This window comes from Peromyscus leucopus, chromosome 22, assembly GCF_004664715.2.
Source record: "Peromyscus leucopus breed LL Stock chromosome 22, UCI_PerLeu_2.1, whole genome shotgun sequence".
Taxonomy (NCBI): domain Eukaryota; kingdom Metazoa; phylum Chordata; class Mammalia; order Rodentia; family Cricetidae; genus Peromyscus; species Peromyscus leucopus.
Genome location: NC_051081.1, coordinates 3389095 through 3402223, shown reverse-complemented (window position 1 = coordinate 3402223; position 13129 = coordinate 3389095). Strand labels below are relative to the sequence as shown.

Below are 13129 nucleotides of genomic sequence, written 5' to 3'. Positions count from 1 at the left end.
AACTGGCCAATAGCAAGGCAGGAGAAAGGAGAGGCGGGGCTGGATATGAAAACTGTGAGGCGAGATCGAGCAGCCAGAGAAGGAGGAGGACTGCAGGGCCACAGCCCCCAGCTACACTCACAGGAAGCCTCGGAGTAAGAGTAAGATACAGAAGTAAGAGAACGAGAAAGGCCCCAGTAGACAGGATACGTTAAGGAAAGCTGGCTAGAAACTAAGCCAAGCTAAGGCCGGGCACTCGTAAGTAAGAAAAAGCCTCTGTGTGTGAGTTATTTGGAAGCTGGGTGGTGGGCCCCCCAAAAGACTAAAATCCTAATAACAACAAGGTGCCTCTGTTTTGAGTTTGCAGACAGGGATTTTCTGTTTAGCTCAGGCTGTCCCAGACCTCCCTGGCCTCTGCCTTCTGGTTACCAAGGGGGCAAACATGCTTAGCTGTCTGGCTACTCAGAATGGATGGGATTCCTGCACCTGTGGGTCATTTGACATCTGCCACCAATGAGTGTTTGGGCATGACCCCTAACCCTGTGCCGAACCGCACTTCAGACACACGAGGATACTTTCCCATTACAGATGTGCCTCACAGGCCCAAGAACACACAGCCTGGACTTCATGTTAGATCTCTCCTTCCCAAAAGCTCTTGGGACTCTTGAGTGGGATGGAACCAGGGCCCCTGCTTCTAGGTCCCCTCTGTTTTCAAACCCAGATGTTCTTCAGGTGTGCCCCCAGGAATTCCAGTCTTGAGAGATGGAGATAGTTCTGTGAACCTCCTGTGATCTCTCTCTCTCTCTCTCTCTCTCTCTCTCTCTCTCGTTTTTTCAAGAGTTTCTCTGTGTAGCCCAGGCTGGCCTGGAACTCACTCTGTAGAGCAGGCTGGCCTGGAACTCCCAGAGATCTGCCTGCCTCTGCGCTCCTGAGTGCTGGGGTTAAAGGTGTGCGCCACCATCGCCTGGTGTGAACCTGTTATATTATCAGCAAAATTGTTGCGCCTGAGAGAAAGATGGAGTGTTTGATGCTAGAAAGTTAAGAATCTCACTCAAAGAGCCTCTGAGGCAGGGGGATGAGAGGAATGCCTCTGCTGAAAGTTCTGCGTGTTTTCTTTCTTCTCCGTGTCTCTGCCGTGAAATCAACTGTCGTCTCAGTAGGCGTCATGAGGACATTTCTTTTTTTTTTAGAGTCATGATCATATAGCCCAGGCTGGCCTCAAATTTACAGCAATCCTCCTGCCTTAACCTTTGGAGTACTGGATAAATAGGCGTTACTCACTGTACTCAGCTTTTTAAAAATTAAGTATCTTTGTCTTTTTTTCATATGGCTCCCATTGCAGGGGAATGTTCCCAGCCTGCTTGGCATCGGCTTAATCTGGCCCAGGTCTCTAACCGTGGGTCATTGGGCTCTACTCCAACTCGCTCACATTTCTCTGAGCATCCAGGGGCCCTGTGGGCATTTGTGACAGTCTGAAAAACCGAGAGGCACAAGAACACACTTGAGGCCAGAAAGCGGGGTCTCAAAAACTCTCCAGAAGCCTGGGCCGTCTACACGGTCAAATGAAAAAATTAAGTGTCGAGTCAGGCTCTGGGGTGCAAACCAAGACGACCAGCAGAGGGCAGTAGCCACAGGCACAAAGCAGGCGTTAGCATGTCTGCAGGTTGGTGTCCAGGGGCAGTGTCACCGCCTGGAGCTGGTGGATCACGTGACAAGAGGATGGCAGAGCTACCCACAGGACTAGCTATGCGTGCACCAAATCCGCAGACTGCCATTTGTTCTCTCTCCCCCTTCTCTTTCCTCCTCCCTCCCCCACTCTTATTTTTCTTTTCTTCCTTCTTTCTGCTTGAGACAGAGCTTTGTGTAGCCCAGGTTGGCTCTAAACTCTCTACGTAGCTGAGGACGACCTTCAACTCCTGATCTCGAAGATCCTCCTGCCTCTGAGGCCTCTTGAGTGCGGGGATCAAAGGCGCGTGCCACCACCCGGGCCAAATCTTAGTTTTAATGTAGGAGGTCTGTTTCCTTGGGCCTGGCATGGTTATGGGCTTCTCTGATCGCAGTACTTGGAGGAAGAAGCAGGTAGACTTCTATGAGCTCCAGGCCAGCCTGGGCTACACAGTGAAACCCTGTCTCATAAAAACAGTTATTTGCTGGGCAGTGGTGGCGCACACTTTTAATCCCAGCACTCGGGAGGCAAAAGTAGGCAGACATCTGGGAGTTTGAGGCTAGCCTGGTCTACAGAGCCAGTGCCAGGACAACTAGGGTTACCCGTTAGCATTCAGGCATCTGTACTGGTCTGAATTTAGGGTCCTGACAGGATACATCCACAGTCGCAGCCACAAAGAGCATCTCCTGTGAGCGTTTGCTGTGTTCCCTTATGAAAGGAGGGCCCTGCCTAGCTCTCATCTTTCTCTTTCTTCGTTCTTGTCCCCAGGGACCAGTCTCTGCCCCTTCTCTCCCCTCCCCTCAATAAACCTCCCATGTGGCCCTGTTGTATGGTGTGACTCCTTCCTGCCCTTCCCCCGACTCCCCCTTGGTTTTTTTCCAGGCAGGGCTTCTCTGCGTAGTTTTGGTGCCTGTTCTGGATCTCACTCACAACCTGTAGACCAGGTTGGCCTTGAACTCACAGAGATCCACCTGGCTCTGCCTCCCGAGTGCTGGGATTAAGGGCGTGCACCACTAAACCCCCGCCCCCTCTTCCCGCCATTTTTAAAATATGTTTGTCTCAAAACAAACAAACAAACCAAAAAGAGTGATTTATTTATCTTTTTTTTTTGTTTGTTTTGGTTTGGTTCCTCAAGATAAGGTTTCTCTGTGTTCTGAAACTTGCTCTATAGACCAGGCTGGCCTTGAATTCAGAGATCTGCCTGCCTCTCCTCCTGAGTGCTGGGATCATCATGTGCCACCATGCTGGTTTATTTACTTTTCTGGGGTGTGTGTGTGTGTGTACACCCCACGTACACACAAGTGTCTGTGGAAGCCAGGGAGGGCATCAGATCCTGTGGTGGTTTGACTAAGAATGGTTCCAAGAGGCTCACTGGTTTGAATACTTGGTCCCCACTTGGTAGAACTGTTTGGTAAGGATTAGGAGGTACGGTCTGGTTGGAAGAAGTTTGTCACTCGGGGGTTGAGCTTTGAGGGTTCAAAAGATTCCTGTAATTCAAATTTCATTCTGTATTTCCTACCTGTGGATCCAGACATGAGCTTTTGGCTGTTCCTGCCTCCATGTCTTTGCTCTGCTCTGATGAACTCTGATCCTCTGAAACCGCAAGTCCAATAAAACATTTCCTTCTTTAAGTTGTCCTGGTCATGGTGTTTTATCACAGTGATAGAAAAGTAGCCAATACAGATGCCCTGGAGCTGGGGTTACATGTGGATGTAAGCCACCTGAGGCAGGGCTAGGAATCAAACCCTGGCCCTCTGCAAGAATAGGATGTGTTGTTAATGGCTGAACCATCTTCCCAGGGCCTGGTTCTCTATTCTGATTGGTAGATTAGGTCACATAGCATTTCTCTGCTGTCCATGTCTATTCCCATAATGCAATTATGCATTATGCACAGGCATACAATGGTAAATAGGTAGTAAGGGCTTCTCCCAGAAGGCTGCTGGAGGACACAGTTTTACCTCACTGTGCATGCACCCCAAACCTGTTCAGGGCAGACGGGCCCTTCTAGTCTTCATCCCCGGGCACACTGGGAACACACTGCAATAGAAACCCTTTCAAGTCAATTGTCACCAGAGGTGGGGAGGCTTCCACTTTTGTTCAGGGATGGGAAGGTGTGCCTCCATGGACACAGTGTGCAGACCAACTTGCAGGCATTTAAGATTGTCGGCTCTTGCACAGGACCCACATTCAGTTCCCAGTACCCACACCGGGCCCTCACAACCTCTTGTAACTCCATTTCTAGGGGACCCAACACTCTTCAGGCCTCCAAGGACACAGTGTGCAGACCAACTTGCAGGCATTCACTATAAAATATAAGTAGTTGTTCAGAACCAGGCATGATGGCTGTCCTCTCAGTACCTTTGATGCAGAGGCAAGAAGATGGCTATGAATTTGAGGTCAAGCTGGGGTACTGAGCGTGTGACTGAGTCAAAACTCCAAAATAACACAGGCATGGTGGCACATGTCTTTAATTACAGCTCTTGGGAGGCAGAGGCAGGCGGATCTCTGTGCGTTCGAGGCCAGCCTGGTCTACAGAAGAGTTCCAGTCTAGCTAGAGCTACATGGTGAAATCTGTCTCAAACAAAAGAAAACGCAAAAGTTGAAAAAACCCAAATAACTACATAGGTAAGTAAATAAACACAGTTACTCATTAGAGATTTTGATTCGTACTTTCTATTTTATTACTTGGGTTAGGTTTTCTCTGTCTGAAGAGCTCATTCACCACGCATGAGCTGATTTTGTGCCTTGAAGTGGTGTAAGCAAGGACTTAGGCATCATCTTCAAAGGTTGGTGTTTCGGTGTGGTCTCACTTTGTAGCTCAGGCTGGACCTGAGACTGCCTGCCTTAGTCTCCTGAGGGCTGATTGCACGCGTGTTTCTGACTCCGCCCCCAATCCACACCAACTCTATTTCTCCCCACTTTCTGTCTTTGGATCTGGGGTCCCCACTCCAGGGACCTCCTGGGAGTGGGATCCTGCAGTGTGTATGCTTCTGTCTCTGGTTCACGCCACAGTGTGGTGTCATCCGAGCGGGTGTCTGGATGTCCTTCCTTCCACTTGTCTGCAGATATCCTAGTATACGCTTTTCTTTCATGCTACACTTGAAACATTTGTGTAGCCATTCACCATCAACACGGGGTCTCTTCCCATTCCATCTTGAAAACTCTTTTCTTTTTCTTGGGTGTGTGGTGTGCCTGTCATGCACACATGTGGAAGCCAGAGGATAGCTTTGAGGAGTTTGAGTCCCTCCACCGCCACGTGGGTTCTGGAGGATCAGATCGGGGTCCTCGGCTCATCTCTCCCAGTGTGCAGAAGTCATCCCATGCCAGCTCCCGTCCTTTAGAGCATGGCTGTCCTTCCTGTTATGTTCCTGGACTCGAGCTAGTCTCTCTGAAAGGTGAGTGAGCCTCCGTCGTCTTCAGGGCCGGTTAACCCACTTAGCACCCCGACTCCATAAACAAGGGAGGGCAGGTAGCCTCCTCACCACCATCTTGCGCTCACAACCTTACTGTCCCCACCTCCCCAGTGCCAGGATAACAGGCGTGTGCCACTGTACCTGGTCTATGGGGTGTGGGGTGGGACCCAGGGCTTCGGCATTCTAGGCTAACAAGCCCCACTCCCGCCCTCCAAATAAAAAGTGAAAACAGGGCTGTGACTGTAGCTGGAAGGTGGGGACCCTGGTAGTGGCAGGATATTCACACAGCCATAGTCGCCGGTGGTGGTGGTGGCGGCGGCGGCGGCTGTGGCGCACGCCTTTAATCCCAGCACTCGGGAGGCAGAGGCAGGCGGATCTCTGTGAGTTCAAGGCCAGCCCATTCTAGAGAGTTATAGAACAGCCAGGGATATCCAGTGAAACCGTGTTTCAAAAAAACCAAACCCAACCAACTACACCACCAGCCACAGCAACAATCAAACCAACCAACCCCAAACAGCTGTGGTCTACAGTAGACTGCTGACTCTCCTTTCCCTGGTGCTGAGACTGCTGATCATTTAGAATGGCACCACTTCAAATGTGCACTGCTACAACCACAGCAAGAAGAACCACCCTGGATAATTCCTGTATGTGGTTTTTAAGATTTACACTTCTTTTTTTTTTGGAGCTGAGGACCGAACCCAGGGCCTTGCGCTTGCTAGGCAAGCGCTCTACCACTGAGCTAAATGCCCAACCGAGTTACATTTTTTTTTTTTAAAAAATCCTGTGTGTGTCTGTGCGCAAGCGGCTGCACCTGTGTGCAGTGCCCGAGACGGCCATAAGAGGGCGCGGAAGTGCCATGCCTCGGCTGCGAGGGAACCCGCACAGCCGGCGCCGTCCCGATTTTCCCAGGGGCGCAGATGGAGGCTCGGGAGGGAGAAGACGGCTGAATCCACTAGCTTTCCACCATGCGGACCAGTAATCTAACGGCCCGCTGCGTCACACAGCACGGGCAAACGTCCTCGGCGCTCCCTCCCTCCGCAGGGCTCGAACCCGAAGCCCCGGTGCCATTTTTCTGAGGCCCCAGCACGCAGGCGTCACACCGCGGCCTGGCCCGCCCCCTCCACGTGCGGCGCACACCTCGCGCCGCTCGGCCGCGCTCGCCTCGCGCCTCCCTCCCTCCCTCCGCCCGCCCCCTACGGCGCCTGCTTCCTATTGGCTGACGGCTTCGTCGCTCCGACTGCAGCCCGGCGGGCCCCCACCAGCCCGGAAGTCCCGCCCCGCGCGCGGCCCTCCGGCCCTCGATAGGCTTGGCGGCTTGTCTGTTGGCGAGGCCGGGCCCGAGTCGGCGGCTGGGGGGACCCCGGTCGCTGAGCGGCCCGGGCTGGCGGCGGTTTCCGGTTCAGCGCGGCTGGCGGGCGGGCGGCCCGGAGCGGCGGCGGCGGCGGCGGCGCCCGACAGACAATGAGGGCGGCGGGGCGGCGCTGAGCGGCGGCGGCGGGAGCGACGCGGGCCTGGGGGCGGGGCGGGCTCCAGCCATGGACAATCAGGTGAGAAGCCGCCGCCCGGGACCGGCCTCCCGCTGCCCTGAGCGGCGCTGCGGCCGGCCCTGCGCGCGCGCACGGCTCGGCGCGCGCCCGATGAGCGCGCGCACGGCCGGATGGGCTCCCCCTCGCCCTCCGCGCCACCGCGACCCCCCGCGCCCCTCCCCCACCGCCATGTCGGGGCGCCCTTCCCCCCACCGCGACCCCCCGCGCCCCTCCCCCACCGCGACCCCCGGTCTGGTGCAGAACCCTTTGGGGGTGTATCCTAGCACCCCAGTAACACCCACTCCCACCTGGAGAAACCTTTCCCAGCGTAGTGCGTCTGCACCACCCTGGAGCCGCCACGGCATCCTGGGGGATACAGCCTGGCCCAGGAACCCCGAGACACCCCTTAGGACCCCAGTGCACCCCTGGGCCACCACTCAGGACCCAAGGGCTTCAGCACCCTGGGAGCTCCATCTCGTTCCAGAGGCCCCCCGAGGCACCCCTTAGAACCCCAGTGTACGCACAGACTCGTGAGGCGCCTCTCGGGATCCTGGGGCTTTAGCCTCCTGGGCATCTGAGCTTGTTCCAGACCGCTTTGGGATTCCCCCTTGGAGCTCGAGTGCTACTGTAGCACCCTGGGGATCCCCTGCTGGGTCCACAGCTTTCCAGGAGGACTTGGAACCCCATAGCCACCCATAGCACCTTGGGGACCCTATCCTGGTTCAGAATCTTCTGGGGAGTCCTTTGGGAGTCGTGGTATAGGAATGGGACCCCAGGCCGTCCATCCCATTCCAGAGCCACCCAGCCGATCTGGGAACCCCAGGGTACTCACAGCCCCTGTGGAACCAAATCCAGGCAGATTCCTCAGAACTCCAGTACATCCCACAGTCCCTGGACTAGAACCCTTGGAGTTCTGGCCTAGAACCCTTGGAAACCTGTCTCAGAACTTCAGTGGGACTTCAGCCTCTGTGGTCCCAGCATGCCTCTGAATCTGTGGAGACTCTACTCAAGTGTCCCCATAGACAGCCCCGGGAACTCTAGGTCGGCCCAAGTCCCCGTGCATACCCTCTCAGATGCTACACACTTCCCCGAATCTGGCACTCCCTCTTTGGAGGGAGTGCTTCTTCTGGACCTGTGGCCCCCGAGTCTCCCCAAACTCCGTGGACCCCCAACCAGATACTTGTGTACAGGCTGGCCTCGCTGTTTTGAATGTTCCCTGCCCCAATTACACCCTCTCCCATCCAAGATACTACTTGAGGCCACATTTCCCAGCCTCCTGCCCAGCTTGCCTCCACTCCAATACCCTTTCTGCCATGAGCATGTGTCCCTGGGACCCTGGACTGCCCCCCCCCCCCCCCCGCCCCGGAACTTAATTCTGATGTGGGACCTTGAGCATGGGCCAGTGTCAGCCCCTTGACCCACCCTGCTGCCCGCTCTGCTCTGTTCCCAGAGCCCACGGGTGGTGCCTTCCTTTGGACACAGAGCAAGGGCAGTCTGCTCTGACCTGGTAGCCCACAAGAAGTCTTAGAGACTTCTAAGACCAGTTATGTCCCTTGGGTTTGGCCAGCTTTGCACCTGGCATCTGATTTCTGACTGTCCAGTAACCCTAGTGCATCCCCTCACCCGTCTGGTCTCAGCCGGCCTTGCTGGAAACCATCATCCCTTCCCCTCTGCCCCGCCCCTCTCCCTCATGTGCCCATTGCTTCCCAGCCTCACCTAGCTGCAGGTGGATCCCCCAGGCTCCCATTGGCAGCCCCCCCCTCACTTGGTAACCAGCCCTGTTGGTTCTTGTCCCTTCTGGCCCCTGTGCCCACGTCACCCGGCTCCTCACCATGTGAACTCCTCCCCATCTCCAGATTACCCCCACCCAGGGTCACATCCTCCTCCTCTCCCTCCCAAGCCCAAGTTTTCAGGGGTGCTAGTCCTGGGAAGGTGTGGGGCTGTGGGGGTGGCAGCTGATAGTTTCCTCTGCCGTTTGCAAGGGCAGGTTGGGGCATTCCTGGGTGCTGGCGCCATGCAGGCGGCTTTGTCTGGTTTGGCCATGTGGCTGTGTGGTTTCAGGCGCACAGGCCAGGGACCTTGCTATCCATGGGCTAGGATCATTGGGGGCAGGTGGCTCTTGGATCTATCTGGTGTGCCTGGCTTTCTGCTAGTGAACAGGCTGGTTTGCAAGCCTGCTTGCTACCTGGGCTCCTCCTTAATTGAACCACACTTTAAGTCCCTGTCCCTTCAGCACCCTCTGCACTCCAGAGTGCAGGGCATGGCCCCTGTCCCCGCCAGAGTCCCCAGAGATTGGAGGCCATTCCTTCTGTGACATGCTGGGCAGCTGTCACTTTGTGACTGGGATGCTGAGCAAAGGTGGCTATCTCAGGGGCAGTGGGGAAAAGTTCCCTCTCAGCCTGAGCTCAGCTGTGACTGGCTGCTTTTATTTAGGTTTCAGCCAAGTAGCATGGAAAGTTGAGTCCTTAAGTCACAGGCAGCCACCGTGACTGAGCACCTGGCCACCCAGGAAGCTCCCCAGACAGGACCCTGCCACCAGAAGTGACCGGTGGCACTGGGTTGGGTTGTTGATCTGCCTGTGCCATCTGCCCTTCTTCCTTGCCAGCTCCGCAGAACCCCAGCAGCTGCCCCCATCGCAACCGTAAGACCCCTGTGGGGAGGGAGGGGCTGGCGCTCCCAGATGTGATCATCCTGAGTATGGGGACTGTAGGGCCACAGGGTAGAGGCCCAGCTTCCCTCCAACCATGGGGTTGCGGTGATCCCATGTGTGCCTTGCGGGGAAGCAGTGGGCTGGACCCTGGGTGCTGGCTGGCTCTGCTTGCCTTCTCTGTCCCCCGCCTTGGTCCGGCCTTCCCCGTGACTGAAGCTGGTGCAGAGGCCAGCACAGGAGTGGTAGTTGGCTTTTTGCTCTGGCCTTCTTGCTTTCCCTGTGGATAGGAAGGCCGGGAAAGTGTCTCTAGTGTCCCCTCCATGCCACCCCAAACCCTCCCGTGCTGTCTTGTATAGAATTTCCGTGCTGAGCAGGGGCATGGTCAGGATTGCTACTCACTTTGGGGACGGGTAGAATGGAGTTGGTTTGTCCAGACACAATGCTGGAAAGATGAGAAGGGTCTGAGAGCCCAGTGGGGTTCCCCAGCAAACCATTAGAGAGGGTATCAGTATCCAGTGGTCCTGACTCTCAAAGGACCTGGGAGCCCCCTTCCCAGAGTCGCAGGCCTGGCCTCAGAAGGGGTGCAGTGTGGTCGCAGGTGACACACAAGCCCACAGCCTGGCTGTGCTGCACTCCAGGGGCCGAGATTTGGCTCAAGTGGGGCCTGGGGCAGCCGGGGCCAGCACGGAATCCTTTCCCTGATGTCCTGAGTGTTCTGCGTCCCCCGCCCCCCACCCCCGGCAGAGACTGGGCAAGGTGCTGGAGCCGGAGCCAAATCCCTGGTGCTCTGCAGCTAGCCTCAGGCTTTCTCACTCTGCTCTGCTGACCTGCTTTACAGGGACCGGGGACCAGGGGCCTGGACTGGGATTGCCCACAGTTGAAGTACCCCCACCCAGGGCCCTTGTCCACATTCCTAGGAGACACATGGCGGCTGTCCTCACGTTATGTCTGTCTTCAGTCCCTGGCATAGCCATGTGGACAGCACACCTGTGCCTTGCCAGCCCCTTCTCATCCCTCTGTCTTGAGCCTTGTGCCCTGTCAGAAGGAAGAAGGTGCCTGAGCCCAGAAAGGGGGTGACAGTGATTGGAGGACAGGGCCGGGCTGCTGGCTTAGTTTTAGTTTTTATTATTGGTGGTTCTCCAGATTCGTCTTGCCTTTTGGCCAGGTGCTTTCCACTTAAATGATTGTCTTAGGGTACTTGCTTCCCCAGGAGCCCTGTCTGGGACTAGAGGGACAAGGTTCTGTCGCGCTCAGACGACCTGTCAGCAGTGCTCTGTGGGGACACCCATCAGTGTGTGTGGACCTTGCTGTGGAGTGGACCTGATGTTTTTTCTTACTAAAGGGGAGGGCCAGGTGCATGCCAAGGTATTGGCTGCAGGAGCCAGATAATAGATACCACATTTAATTATACCACAGGGTGATGTGTGGATTCCCAGAGGAAAGGTCATTTGTTACAAAGAATTCCCACCAGAAAATCAGGTGAAAGCCTATAGGAAAATTAACAGCTAATGACTCCCTCCTTGGCCCAAGCTTGGGCTGGGTGTTTAGGAGTGTGGTAGGAGAAGTGGATGGTAGACAGATGGGTGGATAGGATGGATGGATGGATGGATGGATGGATGGATGGATGGATGGGTGGATGGATGGATGGATGGGTGGATGGATGGGTGGGTGGATATGAGTGCATGGTGGGTGGATAAGGGTGGATGGATGGATTTGGAGTCACACGGAGCTGTGGGATGGGATGTTTTGGCCCTTCGCCCGTCCACACCTAGAGAGATGGTCTACCTCAGGAAGGGCCTGTGAGATGCCCCATATGCTTTTTGCCTGACTTGCTGGGTTGGGGTTCTGCCTCTGAGTGCCCTCTGCCAATTGGCCTGGCAGCATGAAGCCTCCAGCCTGAGCTTACCTGTCTCCAGATGGCACTCTGGGCTTCTGGCCACTGCACCCCTTGCCTTCTGATCTCCAGCAGCAGGATGGGTGGCACTTTTCTGGGCAGGCCCTGACTGCTCCCCCTGCACCAGGGTTTCCTTGGGGTGCAGGCAGCCAGGTCACTTGTAGTTGCCAGCTCTGGGTTGTGCAGAGGTATCCATGCAACAAGTGGTCCCGGTGCTGGGTGACCTTCTTGTGCAAGACAGCAGGAGGTGAGCAGTGTTGGTTATGGGGGTGCTGCTTGGATCAGCACCGCATCTAGAGAACCAGCTGGTCAGTTTGCTCAATGTGGCCTGGTTCTGGTGGGCACAGGCATCCAGGTGGAGGAGAGCAAGGAGGGCCTGTGAGAGGATGGCCCCTGGGTTGCTGGGCTCGGCTGCTGCCTTGAGCGGCTGCGGTTCAAGCTCCTTTCTCATGTTGGTGGCACAGACCCTGTGCTGTCCCACTGCCACTGTTTCTAGAAAGTTCTGGTCTCTGAGGGTGTGGGTCTTTCCTTGGGGTTCAGCTTCGGAAGGACAAAGATGGTTAGGCATGGGGTACCTGGACACTGCTGGTTCTAGACTGTGGTGCCCTCAGCTGGGGGTGTTGTGGTCCCAGTAGGCGCCAGCCCCTTGGGCATCAGTGTCGCCAGCCAGTGCTCTGGGCACAGTCTGCCACCGCCTTGAAACCTCCTGTTTACTTTGGCCTGTGCCTCGAAGTCCTGGCGCCTGTGTCCCCGGCTCGGGTGGAGCTGTGGTCATTCTTGGTTCTTTCGCAACAGCCGCTGTTCTGCCTGTGCTGTGACCCGGGACCGACGGGGACCATGTCATCAGCACTGCCAGGCAGCAGCCCAGGCCTCCGCTGGCAGGTTGTAGGAGACGGCCCGCAGCAGACAGAAAAGCCCAAGAAGTGGCTCGGCAGTAGGCCACTAGTGTTTAGGAGTCAGGGCGCCTCCAGCCAGCAGGGGCCCTATTGGTCATGCCCCTGTTGTGGGGCTGGCGGTACTGTTCCAGAGTCGTGATGAACACTCTCCACCCTGTGCTCAGTCTGTCCACACAGGCATCCTGGGGTCTGGCCATGTAGCCCAGGTTCTCTGCCTGGTCACTGACAGGCACCAAACCCAGCGTGTCTAGGGGTTGATATGTAGTGTCCCCCAGATGTCCCCAGTGCTGGATTCTCCCCTCCTGACTGCCCTGCAGAGTTGCAGGCCAGAGGTGGGTCTCTGTACTCACGTCCAGCTGGTTTGTTCTGTCAGACCTCCATTCCCTCTCTCCAGCCTCCCCTCAGCACCCTTTGTGATGATGGAGCACGGCTTTCAGATGTCCCTGCCTTTACTCAAGACCATGATTCACTCAGAGTCCACTATCACGCACGCATGCATGCCCGCCCATCTCCCATCTGGCTGCCCCTCTTGCCCGCCTTCTGGTAGACCTCGAGCCATGTAGCTTTTCCTAGAAAACTAAAGGATGCTTGTCCTGGCAGAGATCTGAGTACACAGATACTAAAGGGGTTATGTGGTCATGTGTGGAGAGGGGTTGGGGGCACAAGTGGAACCTCTAGGGTCTGGGCCCTTGCACAGTGGCCCCACTGGAGAGGGCTAGCAGAGGCCAGTGTGTGGGAGTCCTGGCGGGCGGCCTGAGTCCTCCCACCTGATTGTCTTGCTTATCTGGGCAGAGCACCCAGCAAGCCAGCTTGGACAGTTGTGACTGTTCCATACTAAGTGTCAGGCCCTTTCCGTCAAGTGTGTGCTGCTGGGCTCAGACTGGAGGGAGACCCCAGCACTCAGGACGCAAAGGGGTGAAAGAGTTCCAGGCCAGCCTGGGCTGCACAGTGAGACCTTGTCTTAAAGAAAAGGCTAGGGTCAAGATGGGTGTGGTGGTGCACGCCTTTAATCCCAGCACTCGGAGGCAGAGGCAGGCGGATCTCTGTGAGTTCAAGGCCAGCCTGGTCTACAGAGCGAGTTCTAGCCAGGACTACACAAAGAAAC

The 13129-nt window shown here is 56.1% G+C and overlaps 1 protein-coding gene across 1 annotated transcript in view; it reads left to right on the top strand.

Moving 5' to 3' along the window:
- Positions 1 to 6524: 6524 nt before the first annotated feature.
- Positions 6525 to 13129, top strand: part of Mllt1 (MLLT1 super elongation complex subunit) — a 44243-nt gene continuing 37638 nt past the window's right edge. The window contains 1 exon segment of the mRNA XM_028863149.2: positions 6525 to 6605. Within this exon segment, the coding sequence (XP_028718982.1) occupies positions 6594 to 6605 (12 nt within the window). The 5' untranslated portion in view covers positions 6525 to 6593.